At 37.3% G+C, this 22,510-nt stretch overlaps 1 protein-coding gene across 1 annotated transcript in view; it reads right to left on the bottom strand.

Moving 5' to 3' along the window:
- Nucleotides 1-22,510, bottom strand: part of LOC119147484 (sodium channel protein type 5 subunit alpha-like) — a 43,329-nt gene that overhangs the window by 15,103 nt on the left and 5,716 nt on the right. The window contains exons 3-15 of the mRNA XM_037386559.1: nt 21,433-21,639; nt 20,746-20,809; nt 19,979-20,123; nt 18,490-18,684; nt 16,772-16,963; nt 11,235-11,337; nt 9,292-9,530; nt 9,019-9,171; nt 7,522-7,875; nt 6,290-6,739; nt 3,447-3,566; nt 1,994-2,105; nt 771-925 (exon numbers count right to left, since the gene is read on the bottom strand). Of these exons, the coding sequence (XP_037242456.1) occupies nt 771-925; nt 1,994-2,105; nt 3,447-3,566; nt 6,290-6,739; nt 7,522-7,875; nt 9,019-9,171; nt 9,292-9,530; nt 11,235-11,337; nt 16,772-16,963; nt 18,490-18,684; nt 19,979-20,123; nt 20,746-20,809; nt 21,433-21,639 (2,489 nt within the window). The remainder of the gene's footprint in view (nt 1-770; nt 926-1,993; nt 2,106-3,446; nt 3,567-6,289; nt 6,740-7,521; nt 7,876-9,018; nt 9,172-9,291; nt 9,531-11,234; nt 11,338-16,771; nt 16,964-18,489; nt 18,685-19,978; nt 20,124-20,745; nt 20,810-21,432; nt 21,640-22,510) is intronic.

The following is a 22,510-nucleotide window of genomic DNA, read 5'->3' as shown; positions in this document are numbered from 1 at the left end:
CTCAGTTTCCTTCCTTGCTTCAGTTTGGTTCCATCTGAGTACAGAGAAATCCTCGGGATTCCCAGGGAATTCCCTTGGAGATTTTGCCACAGACATTTTTAAGCAGACAGTTCAGACCTATGGTTCAGTGGACAACCTAAATTAATGCACAGAGATTTTATCTGGAAAATTCTGACATCCACCATATAGGTCACTTTCACACTAGTTGGTTATGCTCCTTCTGCGCTAAATAATGTTTTATTTAACAAATTACTTTCAGTAGACATAGTGAATATGGTTTCAAATCAAATAAAACTTCCTTTGTGCTTCAGTAGAAAGGGACATAATCAGAGTAGTGATGAAACATTAAATCACCTACCAGTTTACAGACATCTTCAGTTTTAGATTCTGATCATTTTAATGTTTGGATGATTTTAAATCTAGGTTTTTACTGAGAAGTTAGTCTGCTTTACAAATTTAGGAGAAGCTTTATTTTTTTAAGATTTCCTAAGTAATTTCAGACCGTGGTTTAGCCTCCTAATTAAGTACACAAGTGTGTGAAGAACTATGTTCCATGAAGAATGGGACTACGCAGATGAATATGGTTCCAGATAGTTAAATATCTTATCCAAGTGGACAAAAGCCTTGTAACTCCTAAGGGATACATTTATTATGCTCTTGTCTCTCCCTGGGAAAAGGAATGTGAGAGTAGAAGAAATAAATAATAATATGATTCTTTTCCTTTACTAACAACCATCAATTCAAAATTTGACAAATTGAATTAAATTTACCAGTGCTGCGCTGCTCAATATTATCATAAAAATTATAAAATTTTCAAACCAGCTATGTTTAACAATTCTGTAGCAGGTTTTTCTAAAATTCCACCAAGTTCTGCCTGGAAACTTAGTTATATCCACTATACAACACGGAAAACATTCAATACAACCTGAAAAGAGAAAGAACAGCATATTAAATTCCATTGAACATGTGGAGACATAGAATCTAAAAACTGTAAGACATCTTAAAATGACCTTCTATATACTATATAAAGAAAGTGCTGATTTACTTATGGGGTGATGCCGTGGCTGAAATGATCTAAAGCTAAAGAGAAGATATGATTTGTAGTCCAAAATGACCTCTTTTAATGGAGCAACTTATACATGGAAAAAGCACAAAAAAGCCATTACTTCCATCAAAAAAACCTTGATTATTTTATTTTCTGCATTTATTCTTTTTGTTTTGAAAAGAGATATTATCTTACTAGTGGTTTAGTAAATTATTATTTTCACTGATTATTGCACTTGATTGTACTGCGGAGATGTTACAACTAGATTCTCTGTTCACTGTTTCGCACCAGAAACACATTTCACCAGTAAGATGTAAAGGTGGTAGGACTCAACTATGAGTCAATGGGATCTAAGGAGCTATTCAGGCAATCAAAGGTAGGCGTCCACGTTGGGATGAGCTACACCGTCCCTCTGAATCCCATTAGCTGCACTGACTGAATATTCATCCACTGTACTGCGAGCTCAGACAAATTCGGTTGACGTGCCGTATTAAGACACCATCTACCAATGTACTTATTGTAATTGATCTCCAGCTGCCCCTTCAGGAGTGCTTTGAGTACCTTTGCTCATATACAGATACTTACAGCCTGATGCCTCAATATAAGATCAACTCACACTCCAGAGGTGGCATTTTGCTACCTAAACACAGGAGTTTAGAACCATTTTAGGCCACTTCAGATATTCTGCAGCTTCTGTGACAGTTCTGCCAGCTCCAATGCCGTTGTCTTGCAAACTTTCAGGCATCTCATATGGTACTAAATACCTGTGTTCAGGCTTCTCAACACTACTCCAGATCTGTGCTGGCTTCAGGTATATTTCTTTGAGGATTTATGTTTATTAACAAGTGTCTCAGGCAAAGAGTTTTTGCCAATTTGGAAATGTTCCAAACAGATATCTTTGAATTCTGCTTCATTTGGGGTCACCGCAAAAAAAGAAAAGATTCTTACTTTCTGCAAAGCATTCCTTAGGTAGACGTGACTTTTTAGGCTGGCAAAACATCTCCAGAAGAGTAACTGGATCCACAGTGCTGGCTTCAGAATAGCTACCAGCATCACATTTCTGCACAGGAGAAGGGCAAAGAGGAAAATTTACTTGCTTTTAATTAATACGGTTACCAGATTTAAAAGAAATGAAACTTAACACAAACAGACACACACAAAAAATAATATCTGCAGCATATAAATTACCTTAATATTGTTGAACTACCAAACCAAAATTACAAATAATAGGGCAGAAAAGACTAATCCCTACTGTTTGTTTCCATGGTTTTAATTTCCTAAGTTTATTGGTTTATTTAGCTGTTTACACTGGACTTGCAGGAAGGAAAACATTTAGAAGAGATTATTCTACAACTTTAATTTAGAGAAAACTCTGACTTCTTCATGCCAATCCAATACCCTTTTCATTTTCAGAGATACAAAGCATGTCTCAAAAGGCTTGATAGTGGAAAGGCCTAGCAGGAAAGAAATGTATGTATAGTCTACACATCTCAAAGGATTGTAGTTATTAGTAGGTAACCTACACACCTAGAAAACTAAGGACAATAAGGAAAACAAGTATAAAGAAAAAGGAATAAAACAATCTACCAGCCATAAGGTGTAAGTGCCCTGTATGACATGGAAAGGGAAGACATGAGGATAGGGATAAGAATAAGAAGCCAGAAGGAGGGAATTAGCTCTGTTGACAGCCATGCTGCTTTACATTAACTTCAGGTCCTAGTGAATCTTCAGCATAGACAAAAATGAAATTATTTAAATCCAAGGGCATTTTGATATTTTTATTTTTATGTAAGTATAATTAAATAATGCCTAACAAACAAAACTACTGTCAACTTTATCTAAAATCTGAAAATGTTAAAGTGGTTTGACTTTTGGAGGTAGTAATCCAAAAAGCTGATGAACTTCCATTTAATTTCCTGGGTCACTGGAGGCAAACCATGATTCTTCACCTATTTTGATGTGGACTGTACCACATCAGAATATGCTTCTAGAGCTTATTAGATCTATTATGCATTAGAATAAGTTTCTAGACCAGAAAAAGTATGGTTGTTTTGGGAACTGTTTCTAGAGAACAAATCTTTGCATCCAAGGATAACAGCAGAGTTATCTATAAAAATGAACGGTATCAGATATGTTTAAAGTGAGTGTGTTTCTCCATTAATTTCTCTTATTTTGTACAAAATAATATATTAAATTACACTGTTAGCCATGGCTGCTTATGCGAGACAAACCTCCATGCTTTAAACTATTGTTACCTCTAGAAAGATGTACCGTCTTCACAGGGATTATACTTTCTGCTCTTCAGAAAACCCCACCTTGTCCTGTCATTGCTGAATGAGAGAACCGCTGTGACAATTTTAATCTCTAGCATATGACACAAGATGATAAAAGTTATAATTACCTCTTTTTCCTCTATCTTTTGGTGTGTTTCGGAGAAATAACTTATAGTTTCAGAAGTCCCAGAAATCTGACTGAAACCACTTGAACTCCGGCACTGCTCTCTATGTCTTAATCTGTCTCCCTGCATGAAATAATGCAAGCTGGTTTATTTTCCACATTTTTCTTCCTGACAGTCATTCTTAAAAGTCAAAATTCTTTAACAGAATCTAAAGCATCCACAAAGTTTACCATGTTTATCTTTTTACAGATAACTAAATGATATCCCTAAAAGGCATGTAAAAGATTGGTTTCTTCTTTGCTTTCAAATACCATGGTCCTGTGGTTATACTGTGGAAAGGTATCATTCCTCAAGATCTACATTTAGCCCACTGATGGATTCAGCAGCCGCCTTTGCAGCTGGACCCCAACAGTCTAATGTTTCTAGTTACAGGCAGAAGAGCTAAATGATCCAAACCAGTCCTCAGTCCTTTTGCCACAACAAATTCCAAGCAATACCAGATTCCACTACAGCAGGGAAAGAATTTCTTTCATCAGATGCTTATGGACAACATATTTCAAATTGCCACAGATAATTCTACGTTTATTAGCAATTTCTGCTTCTTTGAGAATTTGTCCAAAGCTATTCCACTGACAATGCCTCCTCTTATAACCAAAAACATAGAAAATGGATCCTACCTAGACACTGACCATATCATAATCCATCCGAAAACAGCACCTGCTTTTGAGATTTCTGCCATAGCGTAATACTAGGTAACTGTACTTTGAGCCCAAATACCTGTTCTGATAGATATAAAATATGGTGATATCACAATCATAACATAACTAACACTCATAAAATACAATCCTTAACAAGCTAGTCTAGGTACAGTATAGTTGGCAAAGCCTGGTGTTCCATCTGAGCTTGCTCCTCACACATTTGGATGTGTTTTTTCAGATGAGCTAAACCCTATATTGCCACATGCTTACACCATCACTTTAACCTATGAAGAGGGAAAGCACAGTTGCAATGTCTGTGGCAGCTGGAGAAATAAGCACAAATTAATAAAAAGACATAAATTAAAATCATAAGCTACTTTCTGTAAGAGGCTTTCTATCTTGCTTTATGTGAAGAAACTGCAAAACAGCTCATTCTGCTGTGTAAGCCAGCTTCTATCGGAACTTCTTTTAGTATGGGTCTGAGAAGAGTTAGTATTTTTTTTGTTCACCTTCCGACAAAAGATTGCAGGGAAGGTATATTGAAGTCTGCTGCTTCTTATTACAACTGTCTGTGAACAAAGCAGGCTTCTAAAAGAAATTAACTTGAGGCCCTTGTGCGCTGAGCTGAGCTCAAACTACTAATGGATGTTTCATACACAGCTGAAGTACTGTCGATAGGCTAAAGGGTATCACCCTTACCTTCTATAGGCAAAAATATTTATACGGAATAAGAATCTCAGAGGATGATCCAATAGTTCTGAACTAAGATGCATTCATGCAGATATATCATCATACTCAAACCAGCATTCATATCCTTTCTAAGTAACCACATCATATCCCATATATTAGAAGTAACTGCTGTCACAAACAGAATTTCGCTAAGACACATCACCCTCCTCAAAGGAAAGTAATCAGGTAAAATTCCATTTTATTAGAAGTATAGCACAACACTAGAGGGAAGAAAGCAAAAAATAAGGAAAACCAAAAAAACCAAAAACAACCAGGAAAGCAAAATGGGAGAAAACATGAAGTGCAAAAGTGGGCACATACAAGCAATATAGACGTGAAGCAAGGGACACGGTTGCATGCTGTGAGGGCACAAAGGGTTTAATTCAGTTGCTTGCCCTAGACTGTTTAGTGTCTTTTAAGATGCCTAGGGGTACCTAAGACACACACCCCACATGTGTATGTCTTAGGTACATACATGTGTATGTTTAAGATACCTAGGGGTACCTAAGACATACACACGGCATGGTTAAAACTGGCACAGGATCTACAGGAACTGACAGATGCATTTTAGGAAGTGCATATAGAAGCTGTACAAGGTAAGCCAGAACCTCAAATGGTACTTGACATCTCTGTGGTAAGTAGTGTGTGTAATCTTGAGATTCAGATATCTAAATGGAGTAATCTAGTAAGCATAGTATCATCTGAGGTGTTTCTACGTATGCCTGGTCTCCAGATGCCAAAGAGCTCCTATAGCTTCTGTGCCTTGTTTGTCAGTCCCTCGTGGATGTGACGGGCACCTGAAGTATCTCAAATACCCCTAAATGCCTATGTGCAGGCATATTAATTGCACCATTATTGACTATCATGGCAAGTGTAAGTGCCTCACTCACATGCAGCAAGACTTGAGTTTAATCTTGCCCAACACAACACAATCAAGAGGGGAGTCCAAAGTATCACAGAGGTGAATAGGGGATTAAAAAATCACTAAGAAATAATATTTTTAAGGTGAAGGTTTTAACTAAATTCCCTCTAGATTCCATGCAACTGAGAAGCAACATACAAGCAACACAAGAGGCCTGACTTCCAAAAATTCCAGGTGCCATCTGTAAGGCAAAGGAAACAAAAAGAATGTCTGTTCTGATCAAACATCATTTAGCAATTGACAGCACTAAATGGAAACAAAACAGACAAAAGCAGAATTATGGCTGCCAATTAGGAGAATGATGAAAAAGTGGATATTCAACATCTCTTATCGAATAATTAAGATTATTTGGTAGCTCTTGCATTTTGAAGCTACTAGAAGAACAAATAAAGTACAATTGCAGAAATGACAGAAGGGATAGCATTTACTGTTCAGTCTTTGAGATTATATTTACAGACGCAAGTTACAATATTTTTTCAAATATTAATATTCCTTACCTGTTTTCTGTATTCTATTTCTGTGCATGCACTGTAATCATCATCACATTCATCGGTGTAAGTCTCTGCTACTGCAATGGGAACACAGGTACTATGACTGGTTAAAAATTCTTCATATTTCCTTGTTATTGAGGAAGTCTCTTCAGTATTGTAATACCCCATGTCAAAGCAATTGTTGCCTATATCCCTTCTGACATCTGTCATGGCATAATTATTTTCCTCTATGTCTTTGGCAGAAATTTTCACTAAAGTCTTCTTTTTGGCTGTTTTAAGGTTTTGTTTCTTTGTTTTGCCACAACGATCCAAAATTCTGTCTTTAACAGACCACAGGCCCTTGTGGATCTTCGCAATAGCAATCTGACATTTAGTCATTTGTCCAGGTTCCTCTTGTTCCACTGAGGAGTCAGTATTGAATGAACTCAGCAGCAAGGCAATAAATAGGTTGAGCACCTTAAAATTAAGTTAAAGTAAATTGGAGACACTACTGCTAACAGAAAAGACATTTCAGAAAACCTTCCCTAGATGAGAAAATCTCAATATTGCTTTCATCAACCACTGTAATGAAATTATTTAGTATTCTACTGAAATACTAATATAGTATGATATGGCTCCTTCTGGAAGGAATGGCAGGAGAAAAAGGAATGAAACAAGGGTTTGGGTATGTCAAATATATTTTCACATGCTCTGATGTCCATAAGGTATGTGGAGGTAGACATTTTGAAAAACAGCAGGCAAAGATAAATTTTACCACCACCACAAACATCAAAAAGGATCTGGTATAGACCAACAAATGAAGCAGATGAAAAAGATTTCATCTTCCAGTATATATACATTAGGTCTAGTATATGTCACGCAAACTGGAAAATCTGTGTACTGCAAACTTTTGAAAATAAAAAGTTGGTAAGCATTAAAAGCACTGAACACTTTGGTTATCTGAACCTAGCACACAAAAGATGAAGAAATCAGGCACCAAATTATCAAAATGGCACTGCTATACTCTGGGTAGAAGGAATAATTTTATTTTGCTTAGCAGCTGCCTCTTGTGTGAGAAAGAGGAAGACGGGGAAAAAAAAAAAAAAACAAACAGAAGGAAAACATATATTAAGTAGTACCCAAATAAGCAAATAGTGTGAATACTCTTTGGATGATTAGGTTTCCTTTGGAAAAAAAAAAAAAGATGCCAATGTAACTGGATGTATTTAGTAGGGACTGAAAAATAGCTTGATACTCACCACCAGGTTTCCTATCACGAGGACTAACAAGAAAATGGGAAGACATAGCTCTTTTCCAGCTACTTCCATACATTCCCACATGGTTTCAATCCATTCTCCACATAGTATTCGGAATATGATCAGGAATGAATGACAGAAATCCTTCATATGCCAGCGTAAATCCTCACTGGTGTTTATTTTGTAGAATTTTTCCTTATAATGAATGCCTAAAACCTGCCTTCCTACTACAGCAAAAATAAATACAGTGATAATCAAAACCAGAGTGAGGTTACCCAGAGCACCAACGGAGTTTACAATTATTTTCATAAGAGTATTTAAGGCTGGCCAGGACTTTGCCAATTTGAAGATCCTGAGCTGTAAGTAAAACACAAGAGAACAATGTGAGTGGTGAACACTGCACGGATAGCACAGCACACACAAAAACCAGACCCTGCAGTTATCATGCTGTCTTTACTTCAGTAACACCATCATAATTTTCCCCCCTAAAGAAAGGTTTTTAATTGTTCTGATCCAAAAGCACTGTGCTTAAGCTCAAATGGTTACTGTTACTGAGAACAGAGAACTGCCAAAGGAAGCTCTCAAATTGTTTCTGCTAAGTTAGATATGAGCATGTGTAAGTCTATTAGTATTAACAGCAATAACAATAATAGTAATAATAATAATAAAGTGCCTCATAGGTATTTGGACGAGGCTAATGAAATGACTGCATTCTGGTCTAAATCAAATGTAATCAGACAAAAATTGAAAAAAGATTTTTTTTCTACCTCTCCCCACACTTAAAACAGGATCTGAAAAGCCGGATGGATCTATTCTACGCACCCTCATGAGTAAGAAGGACACTTTTCGTCAAATTAGCATTCGGGACTGCTAAAATCCCTCAGTCATACACAAGACAAAACAGAATCCAACTATATTTCTAGGTGTGATGACTCAAAAGCTACAAAGAATGTTAGTACTTAGTAAATTTAGCATTCTAAATACACATGAAGGACATAAACAGCAAAGTAACATTTTACATGGACATCTCAGAATTATTCCTCCTTTTCCCTAAGGCTGAAGAAAGTCTTGAGGAGAGCCCCTAAACCTTGAGGAAAGCTATGTTATTTTACAGATCTCAGCTCAAAAGGAAAAGCTGTGAAGGAATACTTGCTATCTTTAAGCTCATGGAAACACTCAGATAACATTTTTTCCTAATGGAAGGTCTGAGATGTAATTGAGCAGCACCACTGTACAGACGTAACAGAGAACCAGTGAACTCCCTGCCAGGTCAGACCTCCCAGAGGGTGCACTGTGTCAGAGTATTTGTCATATCCAATATAAAGCGTATAATGAACATTGAATGAATTCTTTAATATTAATGTTGGATTACTATTTACCCAAAAAGAGAACTGATTTAACAGATTCATCAGTAAAATAATTTGAGGGTATTTCACTGGAATCTTTAACAAATCTATATAAAACATGTGTACTTTTAGAAAAGAATAAAGAAATAATTACCAGTCTGAAAGATGACAGATTTTCTTTAAAGCTTATTAGGCCAATCATAACAACTATACTATCAAAAATATTCCATTTTTGCTGAAAATAGTTGTAAGGATCTAGAGCAATGATTTTCAAGATCATTTCTGCTGTAAAAATCAGGGTGAAGACCTGGGAGGAGGAAAAAGAAATTCAGCAAAAAGTCACTGAAAAAGCATGTCCTTATAGGACTGTCCCAGTATAAATATGGCGTTATAACTCCATATTCACTCTAACACAGATCTAACTTACCTTGTCACTTATGAAAATCATTTCTTGGTAATTATATGGCATGTCAGGGTGCTCCAGAGCCATGAAGAAGGTATTCACAATAATGCAAACCATGATTAAGAGATCAACAAATGGGTCCAAAATTACCAATTTCACGTTTTCTTTGACTACTCTCCAGAATGGACAACAATCCCAAATTAGATACTTGCGAGCAAAACGTTTCCATAATGGAGGGCATTTCAGTTTTGACTCCTGCAGTTCTAAATGACAAAGAGGGAAAGTGAAATTATGTGGAATATCATAGTATGAAGAAAAAGACCGTCACAGAAAAGACTGAAAAGAAAAATCAATCTCATGTGAGCAGAACAACATAATAGAAAAAAAATGTTTCACTCATTCTACACAAACTAATCATAGGCTATTCAAAGGTCACTATCAGTAAATCTCCTAATTACAGAAACTGGTGATATTACCCACCTCTTCATATGTTTATTACACTATTGAAGGATGATAAAGGCTCTGCATTAAGGAGAAGTAACTTAACTGTCTCTGGGAAACTGACAACTTGTTTTCTGTAAGTTGCGTCTGCACAGTCACAGATGCAGCATGAGTTGAAAAAAAACCCAAAAACCAGCAGGATAAAATGAAGAAGTGCATCCCCCGTATCTTGGTGTCCATAGCTGAGGATAGGGTTATAAGAGAAGTCAAGTTGGAAGTGACCTCAGGAGATCCCTAGTGCAACCTTGTTCTCAAATCAGGGTCAGCTATTAGGTCAGAGACTGCATAACCTGTTCCTCTGACTGTCCTCACAGTGAAAGCTTCTCCTTATACACAACCTGAAACTTTCTTCTTTCTGTTGTTGTCTGTTGTCTCATCTTTCCACTGTGCACCACTGTGAAGAGTGCATTCTTGATAACGTCTTCCTACACACTGCAAGGCTGACATTAACTGTCCCTCAAAACCTTCTCTCCAGGCTGAACCAGCCCAGCACTGGGCAAACGCCCAGTCCCCTGACGTGGTGGCCCTCTACTGAACTCAATATATTTCTTGGAGCTGGGGGGCAAACCAAGCATAGTATGTGGTCTAGCAACTGCTTAATAAAGGCTGATAATCACTTTTCTCCTGGCTACGCTCCTTTTAATATAGTTGAGAATACTGTTGGCCATTGCTGCTGCAAGGGCGTGTTGCTGGCCACTGCTCAGCTCACTGCCCACATGGACCCACCGGGCCCTTCCTGCAGAGCTGCTTCCCAGCCAGCCAGCTCCAGCCTGGATCGTTGCAAGAGGTTCTTGCAGATAGGCATAAATTTACATTTGTACTGGCCGAATTTTCACAAGGTTCCTGTTGGCCCATTCCTCCAGCCTAAGTCCCTCTAGATGGCAGCTCCTACCTCCAATGTATCAAGTACCTCCCCCCCCAGTTCCGTCCCATCCTAAAATCAAGAGCAAGCCCTCTGCTACCTCCTCCAGGTCACTTAGGACAAGACGTGTCCCAGGATACACCCCTGTGGTACTCCACTTGTTACCTGCCTCCAGGTGGAATATAACCTCTCCACCAGACACTTGAAACCCAAACACACAACCGTTTTTTTGTCCAGCTGGTTGGCCACCCGTGCAGACCCTAACATCCTAGCACCTTAACCTGGGATGAAAAAATACTGTGGGAGACAGGGTTGAAAGCCTTGCTAAAGTCAGTGTAAGTGAAAACATTGCTCTCCCCTCACCCACAAACCCCAGCCATTTTATTGTACAGGGCAATCCAGTTAGTCAGGCATGATTTACCCTCGGTAATGGTAAGTTACAGTTACGTGAGATATGAGAATATTTATTTTACTGAAATTTACGTTTGATTGTAGCATAATTTCTCCTAGTGACTTTAAAAATAATGCTAACTGTTCATGACATTTTGATCTCTGAGGTCAAGTTACACAACCACCGTAGCAAAACCACTGAAGAATTACTTACGCAAATTATCTGTAATAACAGTGGCTGCACTCATTAACCTCTGTCTTCGAAAAGGATCATTAATAGAGTCCACCGACAATTCATAGGACAGCAGTATCTGCCTCTTTGGTTAGAGAGACAACAGAAGATAATATAACAAGGAATATGAAGAAATGGCAATATAAAAATTACATCCAGCATAACAAAAATATGCCTTTTTAAATACAAATGTTAATGAAGCCTCACCTTGCTGAAGGTATATAAAAGAAAACAATGCAACAATATCATATATTTTCCTTTGAAGGTAAAGGGCATTTCACCAAAACCAGTAATGTGTTTCAAGAGTTGTTTCCTTCTGAAAATATTTAACAATAATAATTCCATTATATAAAAAGTATAAAATCATTAACTGGGGAGCAAAGGAAAAAAAATAATTCCATCTTTCCCGTGACTGATAAAAAGAGCATACAAAAAGAACACTGACAATCACTTTGAATAAATTACTGACTATTAAATATGAATTATTGATGATTAATAAATAATAATTATTTACTAGTGATAGTTCTTTAGTGAATAAAAATTATTGGTTTGCCCAGCCCTATTAAGCCTATCAAGATCTATGCTAATACTGAACTGCCTAAAACTAGGGATGGGACTACTCTGGGTTTCATTAGAGGTTGCAGAACGCTAAACTCAGTGTTGCTGATGTGCACTGAATAACAGACAAACCAACACCTGTATCTTCTGGGACACACTAAATTCTTACCAAAGATTCAGTTCATGACATATTAATACCCTCCCACACATTGTTTAAAGACTAAGTAAAACACCGGCTGCAAAGAATAAGTGAGACATTGAGGCAGAAAAAAAAGACGGAAGGTTCCAGTGTCGGGGGGGACAGAATTAGCACGACCCGTGACAGGGAGCTACTGACTGACCACATCCTGATAGCATCTTGGTATTCCCTTTCAGCACAGCTTGATTTGTTTAATTTCCTTTTTGTGGGGAGGGTATATAAGTAAAGATATGTCAGATCATTACTTCAAACTTTTATGATAATATGAGTTTTATGAACACGTTCTATAAAACTGTTATTCAGGGAATTAAACGGATATCCTTGGCCTTAGGGGTTTAACAATAACTGTTGCTTTTTTGTGTCTCTGGTATTTTAATGACTTGAAAAGCTAAGTAAAATTTAGCTGATAGAACTGTCACAGAATAGACATATAAAATGAATTCATAATACAGTGCTAAAATGTTCGTAGAACCATATAACGGTTTGGGTTGGAAAGGACCTTACAGACCATCTAGTTCCCACCCCCCTGCCACGGGCAGGGACACCTGCCACCAGCCCAGGCTGCTCCCAGCCCCGTCCAGCCTGGCCTTGGGCACTGCCAGGGATGGGGCACCCACAGCTGCTCGGGGCAGCCTGGGCCAGCGCCTCACCACCCTCAGAGTGAAGAATTTCTTTCTTATACCTAAATATCTATTCATTTTCTACCTCTATTTTTTCAGAATCTAAAAGACTCAGTTAGACTATTCTAATCACATCCTAGTTATCGGTGTGACTTGTCCTTTCATTCCTTTCCATGTTTGGTATCTCAGAGGAGAGAAACCTGGAAGAATTTGTGTATGAGCCTGACTAAAGTCCTCAGTCTTGTTGAAATTCATGTCTGTTCAGAAGCATTCAGAGTTAGTATTTTTAGAAAGACTAAGAGCATTCACCAACACTGAAGCAGTTACTGCTGCTCATCTATCTTTAGGTGAAGTAAATAACTGGTGATGAGAATCCGCTGACAAATTGGGATTTAAAATAGGGATATGTGCTAGAGAAATCATGCATTCCAGTTTTTATAAAACTAATTATGTCCTACCGAAATGCTTCTACCCAATATGCCTTTTTCTCTTTGACTTAGCATATTTAGCCTCCTTTTGTGATTAGAGTGTACATTGCTTGAAGAGTCCTCAGTTGCAGCAGAGCTAGTACTACTAGCAGTTACCATAACGTTAAACATACTGCCATTTTTGTTGCAGACTACACTTATTTGACTAATGGCAGAACTCCACACTGGAGCAGCTCACACTGCTTGCACCATGCTCTAGGCCTTCCTTTTTTTCTTTTGGTTTTTTTTTGTGTTTTTTTTTTTTTTTAATATGAAATATCAACATTTGTAGGACAAAGTGAGACCTGTGATGTAGGGGAGCAAGAGGAAGTGAGCGTACAGGTGCACTATGCACCTTGAAGAACCTTTATTTGATAAATAGCTGCTTCTGCTGTCAAATGATCATCTGTAAGCATGTGTAAGACAGAGTAATGTTACAACCAGAATCTCACACAGCCACAGTTACCTGGAGCCAGGTCTTGGAGTTTTTAATGCAGATAGTGTAGAGGCATCTGTTAGCAAGCACAGCAATACAAACTCTGCAGAACACACTCCTGAAAAGCAGGTTCCACTAAACATTTCTCGTACCAGCTTCTAATGCAAACTATTAGCCATTTCCAAAAGTTCCTATACTAGAGATATTCATAACTTTGCCATTCTCTGCACATACAGAGGAGAAGGGACCTTGGGAAGGGTCTGAAAATGTTATTCCTGAAATGTATCAATACAGATTGCATTTGGCACCCCATCTGTGCAGATTTTGCACCCTTGGAGAAGTAAGGCCTACCAAATTTATCTCCTGGCTCAGTCATCTCTTGCAACACAGTCACAGACTTAGAAGAAAAAAATTAAATAATCAGCCATAAGAGGTGATTTTTATACTTACAGATGATATAACACCTGCTATGGAAAGACTTTTTTTCCCCCTCAATAGATGTAATAATACACTACCATGGACTGTGACAGAGTGCTCCCTTTAAGCACAGAAGAACCAAATTAGGTCAAAAAATGGTATAATATTCTTAACACAGCAGGGGAAACATTAATGACACTTTATAAGAAGCAAATACTACACTAAAGATGATGACAGATGGCAGTTGCTGCCAAGTGGATGATTTTGGCTCCTTCAGCTCAGACACATAATTTAATATAGCTAGGATCATGGAATTTAGAAGAAATTCTGACCACACTGACTGCCAGAAGGAAAACCTAATCCATTTTAGCTAGGATGACATGTCTGATAAAAACACCCCTACAAGGACACTTTTCAAAAGGAAGTAAGTTGGACCATTACTCCTTTAGCTCTGTTACTGGAAGGTCTCCATTTCCTCTGAGGTGGGTGGGAACAATTCTGATGTTTTCCCAAAAGCAAGAGAGAATCTGTCATGAGATGGAATAGATTATCATGATGGGGGTCACAGAAAATATGTTGGGAGACAGAGGGGTGAGGGTTAATATCAAAATGAACAGTGTATGTTTTGGTGATGAGTTCCAGCTCTCCACATCTAGAGAGCCTGCTCAGTCACAGTAAATGATCACCAAAGAAATGGAAGGAGAAAACAAATCTGAGAGGGTGAAGGAAGACTGGTTTGAAATTCCAGACTGCATTATCAAAGGTGTGGCTGGGAACCAGGGTTTCAGTCAAAGTGTTATTTGGACACAAACAACTATTTTTGCACCATCTGTTCTTCCAGTGGACCTTGTTTGGTCTAAGTCACAAGCCTTTACTGGAGAATGGCTGTTCTGAACCACGGCATCAAAAGCTTTCTTTTTAGATATTGTCAAAAATAACTCAGTAATATGGGTAATTGCCTGAGAATTATTTTGGAAGATTCAGCTCAAAATGAAAATACCTAAAAATAGGCATTTAAATGTGGATGTCTACACAGAGCCAGAGAAAGACTGAAGTTGGGAAGGTCCTCTGCAAGTCCTCCCACTTCATTGCTCAAAGCAGGACAAACTTCAGCTGTAGGGCCTTTTCCAGCTACATTCTGAATCTCTCCAAAAATGAAGACCCAAAAATTTGTCTGGATGACCTGTTCTAATGTTTACCCTCTGTCACAGTGACTTCCTCCCCTTCCTTAACAAATAATCCAAATTTATCTTTTGCAGCTTGTTCCCTTTGATTTTCCGTTGTGCACCTGTAAGAAGATCTTGGCTCCTTCCTCTTTATACACTCCATCAGATACTAGTAGACAGCAATAATCAATTTCTTCCCTTTCCCTTTTCTCCTTCAGGCTGAACAAAACCAGCCTCTCCACTCCTCCTCACAAATCACGTGCTACAGCCCCGTAATCATCTTGGCAGCCTCCACTGGCTTTACATGATATTTCAAAATAATGTTTTACTGGAAAGCTCAAAACATAACACAATACCCCATGTGCAGTCACACACACACTGGTCAGGTCAAGTGAAGATACACACATGGACTAAGCATTGAAAAGATAAAAAATCTGTACTCTACATGGATGATGTACCATTGGTAACATGATAGTAAGGACTGTCCATGAGATACACAGTATTTTGCCAGTGTCAAAGGTACAATGAAAAAAACCACAAGATTAAGGAAAGTAAGAATTAAAAATCTTAATAGCAGTTTCTTAATGGATTTAGAAAAGTGATGAGCAGAAAAGCCAGAAGTCACTGTTGTAATCAAGGTGTGAAATAGCACATGTGGGATTCAGCCTAATATTCAGACAGCCATATTTAATTTGTCTATGTGCACGTTATATATACAATTGTATAATACCATTAAAATTGATGCATATTTTTTTGATAAGTTTGATTCACTTAAACATAAGTGTCGGAAGCCATTTGAGATGCTCTGTTGAGACATTTGGTATCTGAGACATCCACAGTCTCTGACTAAAAAGACATGACACGTCTGTACCCCTCTGTAGAGAGGTGGGGACCAAGTAAGACACTCCAGAAAAACTCTAATGTTTCTAGGTATGAATTTGTGACCCAAAACATTAAATCTCCATTCTATTCAGGGAATTTAGAACCTAAATCACATGTGGACACCTGCAAACATAAACCTGGAGCACAATTCACGTGCCTAAATCTAGGAAATTAGTAACATTTGAGATACCATAATGTATTTGAGATATCCACACTATGCTGGAAGATGTGCCACAGACGTCAAAGATAACCAGGATATTCAACCTGTTGAAAAACATCTAAAATGGCACTAGATGATATGTTAGACAAGTGAATCACACCCTTAGCATCAGAAGTCTTCATACTGAAATAAATCCAACCCTAAATATTTAGGCCAGAGAATTAACTGTGTGTACAAAAAAAAAAGAGAAAGGTTAGGTCATTAGGGAAATTCTAAAGCTTACAGGATTTTGTATGTTTGTTTATGCAGCACAATAGAGACAGCAGCAGATCTTACCGCAGCTGTAAATGCAGAGGTCTACAATGTGTCATAAGTATGCTACTGACAGCCACTTCGAACCTCCCTTTTAAATCCATACACCGCTGTCTCCCTCTGGTTCCAAAATCTAACTTTCAGATTGCTTTACAAAACAAGTTAATCTAATGCATGCAAGAAGGAGAAAAAAGGGGAAGGAAAAAAAATAATAAAAAATTGCAAATAAAGAAAGCTTTTCTGCTCATCAAATTGTCATATCACATACAAGTCTAATGAATGTATCTATTTTCAATACTTACAAGTTTCTTGTGGCAATGACCAGGCTGTGAATGAAATATATGCTCCTCTTTGTCATGATCACCTAAAATTAAGCTTTGGCTTGAAACTGGTTTTTCTTTCTTCAGCCCTTTTTCTTCTGAATTTTTCAAGTCATCAATTGACATTTCAGATCTGACATGTAAGGCCTTATTACTTTGTCCTGCAGCCAACATCTGTAAAACAAACAGCAAAAGGTCTGTCTGTTAATACAAGGCAAATGCAAGTGCATGGACTAGGATCACATGCATTTTAATTATTATGTTATCTGAATCCTTTGTACTAACAATTCCTATCTTTCAAACATTAAACTACTATATAAAGACAGGAGTACAAAATGCTATTCACAATACTGAAAGATAAAGCAGGGTTACTTATCAGCTACTGCAATTAAAGTCTGTCCTTGCCACTTTAGATACTTTATTTTGTATCTGAATTACAGAATATTATGGTGTATCCTTTTACACTCATTTTCTTGCTTTGGAAAGGACTTTGAGCTCAAAGACAACAGAAGACTAAAGGCTCAAAATAAATCCTACAATGTTAAACCTTTCTTAACTACTAATCCTGTTTAAAGAAAAATAGAAGGAAGAAAAGCCTAGGAAGGCTTGGCAAGCTGAAATTTCAGACAGAGAAACGTTACAGGCCTGTTGACAGCTGTAGAGGAGGAAACTGATAAACTGGTGATGTCTTTCACCTTAATGATAAAACTGGATAGTTGCTGGAGAATATTTTTATGTTCTCTTACAAGTCTGACTTTTCTGATTGTTAGCAGTAAATCAGAGGTATTTTTTATAAAAAGTTAGAAGATAACATGTTTTGCCAATAGTTTTCAATTTATCTTGCTGCTTCAGCTCAGAGCTCCACTTCTCAGAAATAAAATAAACACCAGGTGATCCCTGGTCCCATACGAGCCAAGGAATGAATCTGGGCAGTAATATGCAAAGAGGAAACGCTGTAGAAATCTGATGTGTGTCTATTAGCTCTCCAAACCAACAGCAAAGAAACTAACAGAGTCTCTGGATGCCTTTCCACATTAGTATGGAAGTGATGGAATTAGCCTGGCCAAAGACTATTTCTGCTCTTGGCAACTGGTGGAACTTCTGCAGGCAGTCACTCAAAAAGAGGCATGACAGCCCTTCAACAGCTGAGCACCGTGGCTCTCAGAAAGCTTGCATTTTTAATCAATCCTGAAATCTATCAGCATCACAACTTCCAGTCTCAGGGAACTGTAGTAAGGATAACTTTTCTTATGGATGCAGATCGATCCACTCATACTTCTTTCATCAGATTACACAGTAATAGCAAGAAGGAATATCCAGAAAAAGGAGATTTTGTACACAGCAATGGTGGTATTGCAAGAATGGGACAAACCACAGAGCACAGGCACCCACGTAATACCATAAAAAATGTATACTTGCCAGCAAGCTATTCCTATACAATTTCAGGTCTGCCAATCCTAAAACGTAATGATGTAACTTGGACTCCTGCTGTTTGTATCACTGAAATGTTTGTATGTTTAAATATATATACATACATACACATGTGCATTTATAAAGAGACAAGAGAGAAAGGGAAATTAAGTGTGGGGAAGTATTGTATGAAGCACATGTTTAATTAAAAACCTCATTTCCCTATATTCACAAACAGAAGAAAACAAAAGGAGCCACATATTACATACTATATAGAAAAATTTACAAACCTGTTCTTTCTCTAGAATTTGTTTGGCATCCTGAAGCAATTTTGCCTTTGCCTCTGTTTCAGCAAGAGTAGCTCTGTTTTGCTCTTCATATGCCATAGTTACTACAGCCAAGATCAGGTTGAAGAGATAAAAAGAGCATAAAAAGATGACCCCCAGAAAAAATAACATGTAGTTCTTTCCAGATGTACGGATAGTCTGTGAGGAAAAGGTTGTAATAAATTCTTAACAAACTAACATTTACAATAGAATCTCAAACTAACTTTAAACAATTTAGTTTCCTATACAATACAAAAGGTCAACATACTGCACTGTTTTCATTAAAGAACAGTAGGATCTACCTCTGGTCTAAGTTACACAGAAGGTCTAGAAATACAACTAGGCAGGTGTTCCCCCAGACTTCCAGTAAAGAAATTTCAGCTCTTAAAAACTTCTCTGTGATCATACAATGTTTTATTTTTATGTAACAGACCATTAAATATTCATAATGATATCATGTACTGCAGAGAACAATTAACAAAATCCATTCTTAAAATTATCTTTCAGCAAATCAGGCAAATGCTCATCAGAGTTTAAGTTGGGAGAAGAAACTTCAGCTGTAAAGAAATATACTGGTGACTACAGAAGAAATTAATAAAACTCAAGTAATAAGGATGAAAGCTAGGTTCTCCTAAACCATCACAAAAGATGCTCTAATTAGAGAATCAGAGGCAATACTGAGACTGATTGCCTTTTTTTTTTTTTTTTTTTTTAATGGCAGCAGAGGAGATGGCTCAAAATTAAGCTGTCAGACATTAAAAACTAAAACCCACTTGACCTCCAAATGGCAAAAGATATATCCATTTAAAAAAAAAAAAACCAAAACTCAGTTAATAAAGGCTGCTGGAAAAAAAAATTAAAGTGGACCATATGAAAGTTATAGAACAAGGCAGAGAATAATTCTCTTCTAGCAAAGGCACTGCATAGATGTAAGGGATTCAGAGAATTCTCTACATGCAATTTTTCTATCATTTTTGTCAAAAAGGGGAATTTAGAAATTACATTCAGCTCTCTGAATCAAAACATAAAGGGTCCAAATATTTTAGTACCAGTTGTTCAAAAATTATCTGAAATAAAAGTGTGTATGTTGAGCCAAAAAGTTTGGTGAGGATTCAGGACATAAAAGGAAGAGAAACAGAGTATGTAACAAGTCCTGCAGCAGGGAGCTCACTAGCCCGATCTACTATACACCCCGATCCTTTGGTAGTTATGTATTAACATTTAACTATTAGTCACTGACCCAAGTGTGTTCTCCAACAAGACTATGAGCATTCACAGCAGGATTGCTCCCATCCAATGTCACTTGCTGAAGTTCTTACAACTTAGTCACTTGAAGCCACTTCCTTAATACTTATGTTGCTTTTAAAATAAAATTGGTGTCAGTGATGTTAAAACAGATGCAAGTTTTTCTAGTGGACATAAAGTCATTCTAGCAGGTAATAAAAGCACCTACTTGTCTGTAGAGACGCTCCCAGTAATCCTGTGTCATCAGACGGAATACAGAAAGGAAGGCCCAGCCAAAATGATCAAAACTTGTATAACCAAAGTCAGGATTCTTCCCAACATTCTGGCAGCTATAGTTTTCTGGGCACTCATTTCTAACCACAAAAGAAATGTTAAACAGTATTTACTTGCAGTATTAGATTGTACCTTAAAGCATCTGGTACACAACATCAAATACACAAATTTGTTCAGTTTATCTGAGAGTCCATTTTATTATTCCCCAATATAATTCTGCCAGAAGGGCTGACTTAGAACAGACATTTATCTAGCCAAATAAACTAGACAGAAACTCTAGTCCTGTCCAGTTTCTGAACAGACAGAAACTCTCCACTGATGTATGATAGGTGCAAAAAAATTACAGAGAGAGGGGAAAACCAAAAAATATATTTCCTTTTAAATAATTCATCAAGGTGAGGAGAGTTTATTAATATCTCAGAACTCTTTACTGTTCTTATTTGAAATTTTATTTGTTCCCCTCCTCCTTTATATCATTCTACATTACCATTATATTACCAGCAGTTAGTAACAAAGCACATGTATAATTGCTTGCATCCTAGTACTTTGTTCTTTGTCTAATGTGAAATATCTGGGTTTATATTTAATAACCTCCGTTCCACTCTCCTGAAAAATCATCACCATTCCTTTAGGCCAAAAATAAAGACACAGTACATCTGGAGGTAAAAATAAGGAAGTACCAAAGCTGTTTTGTTCACTTACTTAGGATGTGAACTGAACCCACAGAGCAGTATTTCAGAAGATTTATTCATTCTGTAGCAGATATCTAATAAAAAAAATAATTAAGGAATCATAAAATCAGAAGCTGTCAGTTCCTACAGTACTCTGACAGTAAACCATACATTACTGCACTTTAAAAAACACTCTGAATGGACCAAATCTCTGTGAAAGACTCCTTTCACAACAAAGAGCATATAGGGCTGTTTCTCAGCAGATCTGTCCCTATGGCAATTAAAAAAAAATAAATAATCATTAACTGCACAACTCACAATGTAAGATTGTATTTGATCTCCGGTAAAAATAAGAATCTCTGTGAGAAGCAGGCAAAGTCCCTGAATGATACAGATTTAGTGATGAAAAAAAAAATAATTCTCTGTTTAGTACCCCTAAAATTAGGATCCCCGTGCAATGTACATAGGTAAAGAAGAAAATGCTTATAAAAAACTCCATCTTTTCTATCCCACAGACTGCTAATCTTCCTCCAAATCTAAGATTTACTAATCTCACATTCAGTTGTCCCAGAGATTTCATATTACTACTTGTGTGAATGGAAGGATATACTGTCTTATGAGAAATACATAAAACTATATTTTAACATTTCTGTGAAAAAACAAGACACACATTGGAAGATACACAGATTATATAAAGGGAGAAAAGAATAAAATTTACCTTCATCATTTGGTACATATATCTTGGCATCCTTACATAATGTGTCATTGTATGTAGCATTAGTGAGGACACATTTGAATTGTAAGTTGCCCATAAAGAGCTGGAGGCCTATTAGAGCAAATACACTCAAGCAAAAAACAGTCAAGATCAACACATCAGTAAGTTTCTTAACAGATTCAATAAGTGAATTTACGATGACTTTCAGACCTAGAAAAATAAGATTCAATAATACACAAAATAAGAAGAGGAATACAGTAGCGTTCCCATATAGCAATATACAACAGTTTCAAGTATGTTAAAAACAATCAGTGTAAAGGGGTTTGTAACGTTTTGTAACTTTTTGTAACTTTAAAGTAATAAATGAGGTAAAAAAAAGCATAGGAATGAGTAAAGTATTTTTACTTAAATTTCCTAATCATAACTTATTTGGCTGTTACTTCCTCCTAACACTAATTTTTCTGACTTTTAAATTCTAAATTAAGACGGCATCTAAGCAACTTACAAACTTTAATGAATATGGACTGATTTCTGTGCTTGATTAACATTAAACAAGTACTTCACATTGTGCCAAATACACATTACAGTAAAGGATAGCTTCTACTGACCTCAGGGAATTTGTTCTTAGAAGATAATGCCTTAATATGTCACCAGTTTAAAAGCAAAAGAACGTCTGACACTGGGAAGGGAACAAATACATGTTGGGGACTGCCCAGCTGGAAGGCAGCCCGGCAGAAAAGGACCTAGGGGTCCTGATGGGCACCAAGTTGAACATGAGCCAGCAGTGTGCCCTTGCCACAAAGAATGGTGGCCTGGGGTGCATCAAGCAAAGCATCGAGGGACGTGACCATTCCCCTCTACTCAGTACTGGAGAAATCAGCACTGGAGTACTGGGTCTAGTTCTGGGCTCCCCAGTACAAGACATGCACATACTGGAGAAAGTCCAGCAAAGGGCCATAAGGATGAGGAAGGGACTGGAGCACCTCTCCCATGAGGAAAGGCTGAGAGAACTGGAACTGTTCAGCCTGGAGAAGAGAAGGCCCAGGGGTATCTCATCAGTGATACAAGTCTCTGAAGGGAG

The sequence above is a fragment of the Falco rusticolus genome, chromosome 4 (genome assembly GCF_015220075.1).
Source record: "Falco rusticolus isolate bFalRus1 chromosome 4, bFalRus1.pri, whole genome shotgun sequence".
NCBI lineage: Eukaryota > Metazoa > Chordata > Aves > Falconiformes > Falconidae > Falco > Falco rusticolus.
The sequence above is the reverse complement of the archived record's forward strand: the minus strand, read 5'-3'. Positions and strand labels throughout refer to the sequence as shown.